Source organism: Lolium rigidum, chromosome 6 (assembly GCF_022539505.1).
Source record: "Lolium rigidum isolate FL_2022 chromosome 6, APGP_CSIRO_Lrig_0.1, whole genome shotgun sequence".
Classification (NCBI taxonomy): domain Eukaryota; kingdom Viridiplantae; phylum Streptophyta; class Magnoliopsida; order Poales; family Poaceae; genus Lolium; species Lolium rigidum.
Window position 1 is genome coordinate 68,448,888 of NC_061513.1, and position 13,348 is coordinate 68,462,235.

At 49.4% G+C, this 13,348-nt stretch overlaps 1 protein-coding gene across 1 annotated transcript; it reads right to left on the reverse strand.

Moving 5' to 3' along the window:
- Window positions 1-7,304: 7,304 nt before the first annotated feature.
- Window positions 7,305-12,890, reverse strand: LOC124661943 (polypyrimidine tract-binding protein homolog 3-like). The gene is made up of 15 exons (XM_047199832.1): window positions 12,727-12,890; window positions 12,526-12,620; window positions 12,338-12,409; window positions 12,161-12,237; window positions 10,687-10,768; window positions 9,508-9,637; window positions 9,210-9,274; window positions 9,067-9,116; window positions 8,944-8,985; window positions 8,758-8,809; window positions 8,587-8,635; window positions 8,471-8,484; window positions 8,231-8,338; window positions 8,007-8,150; window positions 7,305-7,896 (listed from the first exon to the last, which is right to left on the reverse strand). The coding sequence occupies exons 2-15, from the start codon at window positions 12,580-12,582 to the stop codon at window positions 7,507-7,509; spliced, it is 1,332 nt and encodes a 443-aa protein (XP_047055788.1). The 5' UTR covers window positions 12,583-12,620; window positions 12,727-12,890; the 3' UTR covers window positions 7,305-7,506.
- Window positions 12,891-13,348: the final 458 nt, after the last annotated feature.

Here is a 13,348-nt window from a genome sequence, read left to right on the forward strand (position 1 = left end):
TGTCGATCTGCCGTATCGGAAAGTGGCCCGCACTGCCGGCGCTCAAGGCCGGCACGCCGGCGTGGCCGTGCACCCGGCGTCTCAAGGCCGGCATCGCCGGCGTTTCTCCTCCAACGGGCAGAAAAGTAGGTGGGGTATATATACCCCCTTCACTTACCTTGGAAGGTTGCTCAAACCCTAAGAACTTCATCCTCCATTGCTCGAGCCACCAAGAACACCAAAATCGCCGGATCTCCTCCTCAACCAACCAAATCACTTGTGCTTTGGAGAATCGAAGGAGAAGACCCCGATCTACATCCTCACCGAAGCGTTCTTCTTTTCCCCCTCTTATGCTTGAGGGCCCCCTTGCTAGTGTTCCTCTTTGGATCCCTAGTTGTTGTTGTTGATGTATGCTTGTTGATTTGTTGTGTTGTTACAGATTTGGGAGCCTCCAATTTGGTTGTGGATGTGTGCCCCAAGAACTTTGTAAAGGTCCGGTTTCCGCCTCGAGAAAATCCCTTAGTGGAAGTGGGCTAGGCCTTCGTGGCGTTGCTCACGGGAGATCCGAGTGAAGCCTTCGTGGCTGTTGGTTTGGCTTGCGTAGCAACCACACTCCTCCAAACGTAGACGTACCTTCTTGCAAAGGAAGGGAACTACGGGAATCATCTCCGTGTCATCGCGTGCTCCACTCTCGGTTACCTCTATCCCACTCTATCTACTATTGCGTAGCTATACCTTGCTTAGTTGATATCCTTGTCATATAGGTAAATTCACTTAGTTGCATATCTAGAGAATTTACCTTTCGTGTCAAGCCTAAATTGAAAAAGAACTAAAAATTGGTTAGCACCTATTCACCCCCCTAGGTGCGGCATACGATCCTTTCACCAGTACACCTTGCCCTTTTGTTGGGCGCCATTAATGGAGTCATGGCTGGTCGCCAGCCACGCGTTGCACAAACACTTGTCCTCGTCGTCGTTGAAGCCATTGGTCATGTGGCTCTCCCCCTTCTTCTTGGTACCATCATTCGTGGTAAGGACAGGCCCTATTGGCGCCTCCTCATAGTCATCGACGCAGACGGTTGTTGTCTGTGTGGGCTGGGTGGAGAATAGTCATGCACCATCGATGTCCACCCCATCCTGCTTCTGTGGCCACTGATCATGCGACCCTTTCCGACACCGACGTCGCCAACGAAGTCGCCGCTGAAGATCATGGCCTCTATGTCGCTCTCATTGTGTCCCCTCCAATAGGCCTACGAATCACCGGACGTCAGACGAATGACACACGGCAGACCGACAGACTGAGAGAGCTAACATACCGGGTCGTCCATCGTTGGGGCAGATGGTGTCATTTTCGTTAAACAGTGTGCGGGGCACCGACATGCTCTTCTTCGGGACCTGACGCGTCTTCTGTGTCGCGCCCGGGAACGAGTCACCGCTCCTCGGCATCCAGTTCATGTCGGGAACCGGCGTCCAGTTGAACTGCACCGGCGCGATGCCGGAGGCGAACTGTGATGCCGCGTGGACCTGCAAGGGAGCAGGCGTTCTAGGACACAGCTGGGAACTTACCGAGCTCACCGACGAGGCCGGGGGAGCGACGCCGACGATTCTCTCTCGCTTGACGAGGAGCATGGCCTCCGCTATGCTCGGATGGAGGCCTACTTGCGTGGAGCCGACTTTCAGCTCCATCTGCCACGCCATGTGCTGGGTGGCCTCCACACGCTGGATGGCGACGGCCGCTGCATTCCTCTCCTTCAGATTCTTGCGCCGGCCGTGATACTTCGCGGCCTCGACGCCTTTTTCCTCCTTGAACAACACCTTCTTTGTCGCCTTCGGCTTAGCTTCCTGGCCGCCGGTGGCGGCACGCTTTGCTTCGGCCGGAGATGCGGCCTCCATTGGGGCTATGGTGGTGGCTATGGGGGAGTTCGGGACGGCGACGACTGCGAGGGTTCCCACGGAATCCATGGTGGCTGCGGCGACGATGACGTCCATCGCTATGGCCTGGACTGCTGGCGCCGGTCTACTTTGATTTTTCGCGCTAGGAATGGCCACTGGCGGAAATATTATCGGCTTCCGTGCCATTGGCGCGTGGGTCCTGCGTAAATTTCGGTGGTCACTCGGCGCGTTCGCGCAGCGTCCGCCGAGACGCAAACTCGACGCATATTTGGGACAGGTTTACGTCTCCGTGGACCGGTCGGACACTATGCGCCGGGCCACTCGGCCTGGTCCCAGACGCATTTTTTCGGTCGCTATGCGTCCGTTTGCGTCGCCCGTTAGAGATGCCCTTATAACTTAGACCATTTTTCTCCAAACACATTATGAACGTAGACCGGTCACACATATGTATATACACTCATCATATAAACGCACACACACCCTATCCAATAAGCATCTTCGAGGGACCGAGTCTAAGAAACTGATTCAGCGGGTATTGAGATTGACGAAGTCACCACGAATACCTCGCTGTCGACGAGAACATCATCTCCCACTGAAAATATTTCACCTTTTAACAAAAAAACATCAAAGTGTTAAATCTAAAATTTGAACTATGGTGTACTTGGGGTGCCACTGCTCTCTTAAAAACCATAGGTTGGAGTAGCAAGGTACCACAAAGGCACAAACAGCAAACCGTAAAATATGGATGCAGTTTGTTGTAAATACTTTTGCGGTTAAAAATAATAATTCGGTAGATTATAACCTGTAAGAATATATCTCAAATATTCTATCATATTCTTCGCACACATCGCGACACAATCATGCTTCCCCGACAACAGATCCGAGGCTCCCGCGTCGCCATGGTGTCCACTAGCTCCTCAAGCGGCCGTGGGGGCGGATGCGGCGGGAGCTCGACTGGCCACAATGGCGAGAAGGACGAGGCCGCGAAGAGGCGCTCTGACGCGGCGCGCCTCCGCGGCTCATACCTCTAGACCAAGTATGGGCTTTCGCCGCCGCCCACGTTCTGCCGGCGGGAGTAGACCTTCTCCCGCCATGGCGCCTCCCCCTCGAGTTGTTCCGTGTCTGCCTCCTCGTCGACCTCCCCCCCCGCCGTGCGGGTGAAGATGGGAATCGAGGACACGGTGGTGATAGGGTTCGCTCCCGGTGATTACGTCAAGGACGAGAAGAAGGCCGGCTTCACGTCCGGTGATTTCGTCGTCGATGACGACGACGTTGCAGGACTTGTAAGATAAAAAAAAAAGGAGTTGTCAAAAAAAAACGATAAGAGGGATGAGAGAAAATGTCGGTGCAAAAAAGAGGCCATGAGAAACTACTATGATGTGTAAAGGATAAATTTTGAGATCGATGAGGACAATGCAAGATCAAGAGCCATAGAGGTGAAGCTAAGGAAAAAGAATTGGACTTCTTTGCAAGATCAAATGCCAAGTAAGTTGAGCTCAAACTTCTCTCCAAGGATAACTTGATCATGACGGTCGAGTTGACCACCATGACAATAGATAGAAGGATTTGCTTACAGTAAAGGTAAAAGATGATCCAAGATCGATCATGGCAATATTTATCTTGTTGTTTATGTGATTGTTTGTAGACTATGTTCCATGTGGGATCCGTTTGATGTTACTCTAGTAATTGTTGGAGCCACATATTTGTTTGAATTTATTTGCTATTTTCTTTCTAGTTTGACTCATTTCTATGGATATTTGGCCAAATGCCAAGTTTGTCAAAAAAAACAAAAATGTGATGGCGCTGATCAAATAGGTGGCTGCGTTAGGGGTACCAGTCCAGACCGGACATAAGCCAAATGGCTGCCTCTGCGCCTACCCAAACGAACCAAATGAAATATAAAAGGTGTCTAGTATTGCAGAAACTGAATTAAAGTCCAATTAAAGAACACATTTGTACTACATTGCAGAAATTAAATTGGACTACATTGTACTGCCAGCCAGAAGAACAACACACGCCACGCATGCAGCATCCTGAAGTTTGCTGCAATTGGCCTGCCTACAACAAAAACTCGTTGCCAATTAACACACAGCGAAACAATTGTATTTCCGACATTACCATAGAAGAAAAAAAAACACTCTTATGAGTTAAACATTATGCTCGCTCGACGAACACATCAGAAGGTTCAGAAGTGAGACCAATAACTCCACAACGTATGAAGTCTCATCAACTGTAGTGCGACATTATCGACTCCAGATTCCAGAACAGGGAACTGACCAAACCAACTCCTCACTCTGCATATGGATGGATGACCAGTGGTGCGTCCCTTGAATCTTCTTCACCGGAGTCCTCAATGGAGGGGGCCGTCGCAAAACGCGCAGTATGACCAGCGGGACGGGTTGGAGCGGCAGGGCTGGCAGAAGCAGACGTGCTCCACCGGCACCAGGCGCAGTGCCGGCTCGCGCCCGCAACCAAAGCACGAGACGGATTCAGCGGCCGGCACCACCATCGCCGGTGAGGGCGCCGCCTCTGCGACGGACCGATCGGCCACCCCCGCCGCTGCGGGATGATCGGCGGGAGGTGGCGGCGGCACCTTCGCCTCTGCGTCTCGGACCAAGAAGAAATGTGAGTCCAAGAAACGAATCGCCAGCCAAGAAACGAAGCGGAAGCGGAAGCGGAAGAAAACATACCGGCAGGAGCGTGGCTCGAGAAGAAATCAAATAAGTCTGCAATTCCGCTCTCCTCTTTGGAATCTGCAAGAAACCAAGAAACCAAGCTCTCAACACACCGAAATTTCAAGAAAGAAACGCGGACACCAAAAAAAACGAAGAGCGCGCTTGGGCACCCACCTCCACCGCCGGCATGGTCGGCGATGATAGCAATAAGCCATGTCGCCATTGCCGTGCGATCGAGGTGTCAGTGCACCGGGTCGAGGTCCGTGGCGGGCATGGCGTGTGCGTGAGTGTGTTGCGCGTCTGTGCGCGTGTGAGTGCGTTCGGTTAGTGTGTGTGTGTTCAGTAGCGAGTTAGGAGGAAGACTTGATCAAGGCACGGCGAGCTGGCCGCGAGGATTGCGTCAGAACGCGTCCAGAGCGCGAGCCGGAACGTGCAGATCGTGGACGAGGTGGGAGCGTGGATCGCGTCAGAGCGCGTCCAGAGCGCGGCCATGGCATCGTGCATGCGTGCTCTCTGCCTATAAATCCCCCTGTGTACTGCTTGTAGACCTCACCTGCCAAGAGCACCATGTAGACATTGCCAATCAACAAAGATTTGGGCGTTCGTGCGCCCGTGGCGGCGTTCGTGCGCCGGCCCCGTAAATTTGAGTCATGTGTTCATCTCCTTCCTCCACAGTTCGAGCGATTGAGAGGGAGAGAGTAGCTAGGTTGCCCGTGGTGGCAACGACAAGTGGTATCAGAGCCTTGTCGATCCGAGGCGCGGCCGTGGCGCGCGGTCAGTCCGCGACGAGCACGGCGGACGCGGAGGCGGCGAGAGGACGCCGTATATGCGGCGACCGCGGCGACCGCGGCGGACCTGCGTGGTGGCACAGAGGCCGCGGTGGCGCGGCATGACGGCGGCGTGGAGGAGCTGCGCGGCCACGGAGGCCGTAGCGGCGCCGTGCGACGGCCATGGAGGAAACTCCGGCGTGTGTCGCCGAGAAAGGAGAAGACTTGATCCAGCAGCGTGGCCGGCCGTGGCGATCGCGTTGGTGCGCGTCGTGCACGAGCTGGGGAAGCTGGTCATGGGGCGAGTGGGCTAGTGAAGAGCGAGAGGTAGTCTCGCCGGCGACCGTGGTGTGTGCCCGACCGGCAGGAGCTCCACTAGGTTGTACTGCGTGTGTGCGCGGCTTTGGCGACGTATGTGCGAGCCATGGCTATCAATCCCCACCCCCTGTAATCTCCATTGGCAACACCAGGAGGTCGAGCTCGGGTTGCAGAATCAGTAAGAGGCGTATGTGCGCCAGGGCGTTTGTGCGCCGGAAAGAAGATGAAGACGATGGCTGCGTCAAGCATCGTGGAGGCCGTAGGGAGCGGCCATGGTGCGGACATCGACGACCTGCCAGGCCTCGACTATGTCATGGCTTAGGAGGGAAAATGATAGCAATAAGCCATGTCGCCATTGCCGTGCGATCGAGGTGTCAGTGCACCGGGTCGAGGTCCGTGGCGGGCATGGCGTGTGCGTGAGTGTGTTGCGCGTCTGTGCGCGTGTGAGTGCGTTCGGTTAGTGTGTGTGTGTTCAGTAGCGAGTTAGGAGGAAGACTTGATCAAGGCACGGCGAGCTGGCCGCGCAGGATTGCGTCAGAACGCGTCCAGAGCGCGAGCCGGAACGTGCAGATCGTGGACGAGGTGGGAGCGTGGATTGCGTCAGAGCGCGTCCAGAAGCGCGGCCATGGCATCGTGCATGCGTGCTCTCTGCCTATAAATCCCCCTGTGTACTGCTTGTAGACCTCACCTGCCAAGAGCACCATGTAGACATTGCCAATCAACAAAGATTTGGGCGTTCGTGCGCCCGTGAGCGGCGTTCGTGCGCCGGCCCCGTAAATTTGAGTCATGTGTTCATCTCCTTCCTCCACAGTTCGAGCGATTGAGAGGGAGAGAGTAGCTAGGTTGCCCGTGGTGGCAACGACAGGCGACGGGGTATGACAAGTAGAGCTCGTCTTCAGAGTCAGACAGATACGACCTGTCGCTGCGTGAGTCTGCACGAAACCAAGAGAACAACAGTCTTAACAAACCGAGCGGACATCAAGAAGATGAAGAAGAAGAAAAGAGACAGGATTTGGGAACCCACCTTCGGTGTAGTCGCTGAGGGAGGAGTCATCCTCGTAGTTTCCATCCGCCCTCAACGGTGGACGTGGCCACGAAGATCCGGGAGGTGGCCACGACGATCCGGGAGCGTCGGAGGAGGACTCTCGCTTCCGCTTCCCTGTCCCTGCCATCTCTCCCTCTCCTCGGCAGTCACTGCACTACCACGCGATCGATTGAACGCCTCTTCACGGAGCCAAACCGAATCAATCCAAACCGCGCAGGGAGATGGTAGGAAGCTACGGGAAAGAAGAGAGAATTGCAAGGGGAGGGGGGCGGCGCGCCGAGGAGGAAGACGAGACAGTATATTGTGGGAAGCGAGAAGCGACACGCGAGATGGATTTCGGGAATATACGGGAGAGCCCAGCTAACTGGGCCGAGACGTTTGGAACAGCTCATTTACGGGCCAACGAATAAGTGGAAAATTAAATGCGAGCCCAACATCTGGCGCCTCGAACCCACATCTCAAAAAAGATCACTCTACTTTCCTGTTATTCCGCTCATCAGCAAAACAAAACTTCCACTTGCCTTAAAAAAAGCAAAAAAAAAAAAAAAACTTCTACTAGAGGCACCGGCATTATGTCCTCAGAAGCTCGTGCCAAACATAAGGATGATGCAAGTGAACAGGTAACTCGTACAGAAGCAAACCATAGAAGGCTAACATAGTACAAATGAAGCAGTTTACACGCATCACACAAGATTTGAGTCAAGACAGAGTAACAATCCTTTGTCACGGTGCAGACAAAGCTAGGTTGACAGAAAGAAGTTCAAAAGTTTACAGAGAAGAGGGGGCATTTTTTTTTTCTTTTTCAAATCCCCGCATTCCAGGAAGAACCTCTATATGTTCTGCATCTGGGAGAATGAAATTCTAATGGTAGACCCCTCAAGCTTGCTTGCATGCTTACAGACGAGTGCTTCGGTTGCCGCTTCCTCACTTTCAAACTGCACAAGAGCCTGCGTCTTGCCACCTGCCTCAAACAGTTTTGACTTGACGACAGTGCCGTGCTCACTTACATGATCAAGGATCGCATCCTCGGTAATTTCTTGTGAAAGCGCTGAGATGTGGATCATCTTGGTTGGGGCACAGCAGTGGCGGTAGTTCTTAACCACGTTACTGTTGAACCGGTTAAGGTTGGAAGTTGAGTAGTCATTTGCATCAGGAGCTGGGGTAATAGTAGGGTATTTAGAGAAGTTAACTTCCAGTTTCTGTCCGAGTAGCATTGCTCCCTGTCGAAGTAAATTCCATTGGTATCAAGGGTGATTACAACAAACAGGTAAAGAGTGTAGGACCAATGACTGGAAGAACTAATGCAGGAGCTTAATTGACCACAAAGTACCTTTAAATAGTGTACAGCAAGCTCAGCCTGAAGCCCATCAGCCATCTGGACAAGGGCATGGTCTGGCTTATTGCGGAGTACCTTGATCCGCACTATATTTCCATAAATAGAAAACAGATTGAAGAGCTTATCCGCATCAACTCGCTGCACATAAAAGGTGAGATAAGAGATAAGTATGATGTGAACAACTTGGGGAGTTGATGGCAAATGAGGTCTCTACTTACATCACTGTTCAAGTTGCTAACTATAAGTGTGCAGCGATCATTGGTACCAGTCACTCCAGGAGGCAATGTTCCACCAAATGCAGCAGCAACCATTGCAGCCTGGCCCATCTGTTATAGACACATTATAGCAGGCAAATCAAATACTTTATGTGAGATAGAAGGTTTAGAAGAAGCACCAAATGAAGCAGTGGAAACATATTGTGTGCTAAATTGGGGAAAAGGGAGTCCAAAAGTACAAACCTGTGCATATGCAGCTGGGGCCCAGAAAGACGATCAAAATAAAGAAGTTAAAATATATTTTCAATGTGATGACAAAGATGAATAAAGAAGCATGAAGGAACATTGCAATGTCTTACCTCCAGGCTGTTGGAAACCAAAAAGACCACTAGGATCATTAAAACCAGGCTGTTCAAAGCAACAGGTACAAGGCTTAGCCACCAAAAATTGTCCAAATAACATAACGACCTTTACATAGTGGAAACAATAATACTAGGAACTAGGAAGACAAAACGAAGAGAAGTAACTACCTGAGAAGATCTTGGACGTTGCTCTGTGGGCAAAGACGGATTTGTGAAATCTCTGAGGAAGAAAAGCATGGCTTTCAGTATGCAGAGATAAAAACAAAGAATAAAATAAAGTCAAAGAATAAAATAAAAGTGTGTTACAAACACTTCTAGCTAACCATACCAGATACAAAAATGAAGTCACCTTACCTAGATCTATCATTGTTGTAGTGAACTTGCAACTCGGTGAGACTGGAGGTTCAAGAGAACAAGATCAGACTCGGGACTTAAATGTAAAAGAAAATATAACATAGGAACTGCTCAAGGACATACTTTGAATACTGAATGTCTAGCTGGCAGCAACCATCATAAATGTTTCGTCCCTGAAAATATTTATTTTGGTGGATGTAAGAGATGTCTTAGCAAAAGCATTTGATCATTTAGTTCTGAAAGTTGTGTATGCAATAGATAGTTACATGCAAAGCACCAGCTGCTTGTATTCCACTTTGGCGTGATTCAAACTGTATGAGGGCTTGAAAACCTACATCACCAAGAAAATGAGTATTGTGATACACAAGTCCTTTGATTCAAAATGTGGTTAATTACCGATATTTCTAGTGGAAAAAACTGACTAGAAAATGGCTAGAAAGACTTCAAAATATGCATTGCAGAGCAATGTGCAAAAATACATCAGCGATTGTGTTCTATCTAAGAAGAAAATAAATATGCATGCAGTATAGGAAGAGTGAGAAGTAGAGACGGGAAGAATCTGACCAGCTGACTTTTGAAATGTGACAATCTTCTCCACAAATCCATAAGGAGAAAACACTTGATGAAGCACTTCGACAGTCATAGGATAGAGCATATGATGAACAGTAACTAAGAGAATTCGGTTGGGTTCGTCCTGAGGCCCAGCAGCAAACGAGTACCGAGAAAGAATAGAGGAAAGAGAAGAATGAATAGAGAAGAATATGCATCTAGTTGGAATAGAAGAGAGCAGAGAGAGCATGTAAACTAAATGAGTGATCTACAACAAATGGTGAAAATGTAGATGACAATAACAACAGTATGAAATAGTTAATACATTATATATTTAACGACCTTATTCCCTTTTCTTTTTATTCAATTTAAATAAGTTAAAATGTAACAGCAGTATATTACATGGTTGGTGGCACGGAGAAGAGAATCTTCTTTCAGAGCAGAGTAACACGCTAAGAAAGACCTAAACAGTTAAAATGGATTTACGCAACTTAGCGCCTACTTCCTGAAAAGAATCTTCTTCTAGTCAGTAGTGACATATTTCCCCTTTTTCTTTTTATATGGAGTAACTGAATTAATACGTAACAGCAGCATTAAATGGTTGGTTGCACTGAGAAAAGAATCTTCTTTAGCAAGCAGAGTAGCACACTATGAAATACCCAAACAGTTAAAAACAGATTTGAGCAACCTGATGCATACTTCATGAAAATAATCTTGTTTAGCAAGCACACTCTGAAAGGCCTAAGCAGCTAAATAAGGACCTACCTACCACCTACTTCATGACCAAGCGTGGGTATCATAACAAACCAGTTAAAACCCTGAGAACTACAAACCAACTAGCCAGGGGCCAAAAGATAGAACAGGTGATAAACGGATGCAACAAAACCATCATACACAGTTGGGTAAGAGCTTAGGTTTAAAAGTTATGACAAAGGGTCAACTATGCTAAGGTCAGATGATCTCTTTTAAGAAAATGATGTTTTTTTATTGTGCCAGTAACTCATATATTATCAGTATTTTTTTTTAAGCTAGCTGTTCATTTCGGAGCTCTTTACCATTAAGTTGGTATCGTGAAGCAGATCCCAACTGACACTCAGAATACATAAATGCAACAAAATGCCATTTACCTAATAAGAAATTATCAAACTATAATAGCGGAGAGAACCCAAAGTGCAGCTGGATTTAATTGTGTACCTGATCAGGATTCCTTCCATGAGAGCTCTGATCAGTAGTCAGTTCTTGGTGAGATGAGTACTGCAAGTATACATTTCTTCCCCTAAGATGGCATAAGAGCATGGTAATTAATTAACTGAGCATAACATCATTGAATGAAATAGTGCAGCTTCGATCTTTCACTCCAAGATCAAATGGCGGCACTCTCTGTCACTATCTTGGATAATCAGAACACAAAAAAAAAACTGTGAAATAAATAGCTCTGCAGGCAGAAGCACAGGTGCAACCAAAGGTATTTATGGCATCAGTAGTGTCTCTATAGCAACAATATAACAATGTGGCGCAGTCCCAGCCTGAGGCGTCCAGTCTAGCAATATTTTTGGCATGTGGTGCCTGCCATATCCAAGTGGTGCCCCAGTAACGTCCATGTGACGCAATTTTTGTCGCCATGCCTAAATCTCAACCCTATGGATGGGTGAGCTTGATCTCCCGCGCCTAGGAGTAGAGAAATTGGCACACGTGGGAAACGGCAGCCATGTCGGGAAGGAAAAGGGAATTGATAGGGAAAAGAGTTGTCCAGAGGCAGAGAGAGGGAGAAGGGGGGGTAGTGAGTGGGAGAGAAAGACAGGGAGAGAGACGGCCATGGTGGGGGGAGGGGGGGGGAATTAGCCCCGTACCTTGACCTTGTCCTCTCCGGCAACCAGTCAACAACAGCAGCTACGGCCTCCGTACCACCTCGCCTGCTCCGCCCCAGCCACAATCACCTCCTCCAGCGACCCCTTTCCCCTCCTCCCGACAGCCCCTTTCCTCCCCAGCTTCGGGTGGTCCTCAAACTACAGATCCGCGAGCTGTAGGGCAGGGCACCTTGTACAACTAGGCTCCAATCCGGCCACCACTTGCTGCTACATGCGCATCAGGCCATGAGATCAGCAAGGTATGCTACTTTTCCCCGCCCCTCTCTCCTTATCCCTGCTCTTCCTCCCCCTGTACGTCTCCGGATGTGCTTTATTTTCTACCCATGTGGTCTGAATTTGTAATGTACTCTGCCTTGTTGCCCAACACCTACCCCTCCCCCCTCTGCTTCCAACCTTCCACTCACTCTTCTCTACTTCTCTTTACCCTCTTGTTGCAGCAAGAGGTCACCTACTCCGATGAGTTTTCAAAGAAGTCGTTTTTATCATCTACATACGGATTTGAGGCTTCGGTGTGTGTTACAAGCTATGCCATCAACTACTATTGTATTGGTTTGCCATGTTTATGTTGCCAAATTTCCTAATTTGCTATCATATGAGTTAAAAAATAATTACATATTTCCTCTCATATTGCATCAATGAGGTAGCGATTTGATTCGCCATCATACATATTAGGTTATGTCTATGATGTCGCCACGCCATACGCACATAGCCGTTATAATGCTATTAAGGGGGGCGGTCGACATAAACCGCAATACGCCATAAAACACTTGGGCGCAGCCAAAAAAGGAAAATCTTAATACCTTACGCTAGGTTGAATGGTGGTGTAGTATTGGATGGCGCTGACGGAAGCCGCCAAATCCTCCATCTGGACAAGAGCCTGCACCAGCAGCACCAGAAGAAACTCCACATCACAATCACAAAAACCGTAAATCCACCTAATAACAGCTGAAACTAGCGAAACGGATGAGGGTTCCCACCTGGTTCTTGGCGCGCAGCATGACGAGCTTGGCGACCGTGCCGAAGGGCTGCACCACCTGGAGCAGATCGCTCTGCACACGCATCGAGACGACCGAAAAGTTCAAACTTTGAACCGGAGAAACATAATAGAATCCGGCGAGAAAAGAAATTCCGCCGATGAAGAAAAAGGGGGCAGGGATTTGGTCACCTCGGAGATCTCATGCCCGACGTTACGGATGTGGATCACCCTGGAGGGCTCGGCCATCCTCTCCCCGACGACGACTCCAATCGCACGCGACGAAACTGCAGCAACCCGGTGAAAAACAGATTAATCCAGGGGTTCGGGAACCAAGACTCGATCCGTGCGGCCGATGAGAGGAGCAGGGGAGGGATCGGGGAAGGGCGGTACCTCCGTTTGCTAGGGTTTTAGCGGTCGGGCGGGGGATCTAGGGTTTAGCTCCGTAGAATAAGACGAGGGGAGGACGGATGGAGAAGTGGAGATTTGAGAGGACGGAGCAAAGAAGGGATCCAAGATTTGTTTGGACTGCGGATTAGGATTAGGATTAGGTGAGCACCTGTTTGTTTGACAAGAGACCGACAAGACGAGCCTGCACGCAAGGGCTCCTGGGTTTTGCGGCCTTGTTTGGCTCGATAGGGAAAATTTCCTTCACCAGCCACAAAATTGAACTTTGCGAAAATTGAGGCCCTACTACTACTACAAATTTTCGCAGATTTGCAGAAAAAAAAAAAGCCGGAATTGGGACAAAAAACTAGTTAATGAATCTTCATTATCGTGTGTCGCATGTCTTGTTTGTTACAGCGAGCGTGTGGATTTGCAGCCCAAAAGCTACCCGAATATGGGGTAAAATACTTGTAGAGTTCGTTGATTATTCTTTCCATGTTGCAAAGCGTATAGAGTTTTCTTTTTTCCTTTTTGTATGGGAAGGAGGAGTCTTCTAGGGAAGACTCGCGGTAATTCAAACAATGTGTTATGGGCGTGCGATTTGTTAAGATAGTTGAGGTTATGTTTG

Excerpts from the sequence above, each read along its gene's own strand:
- LOC124661943 (XM_047199832.1), bottom strand. The coding sequence starts at position 12,582 with ATGGCCGAGCCCTCCAGGGTGATCCACATCCGTAACGTCGGGCATGAG. Across the intron at positions 12,410-12,525 it reads TCGGGCATGAGATCTCCGAG|AGCGATCTGCTCCAGGTGGT; the intron begins GTGACCAAATCC and ends ATGCGTGTGCAG. Across the intron at positions 12,238-12,337 it reads TGCTGCGCGCCAAGAACCAG|GCTCTTGTCCAGATGGAGGA; the intron begins GTGGGAACCCTC and ends CTGCTGGTGCAG.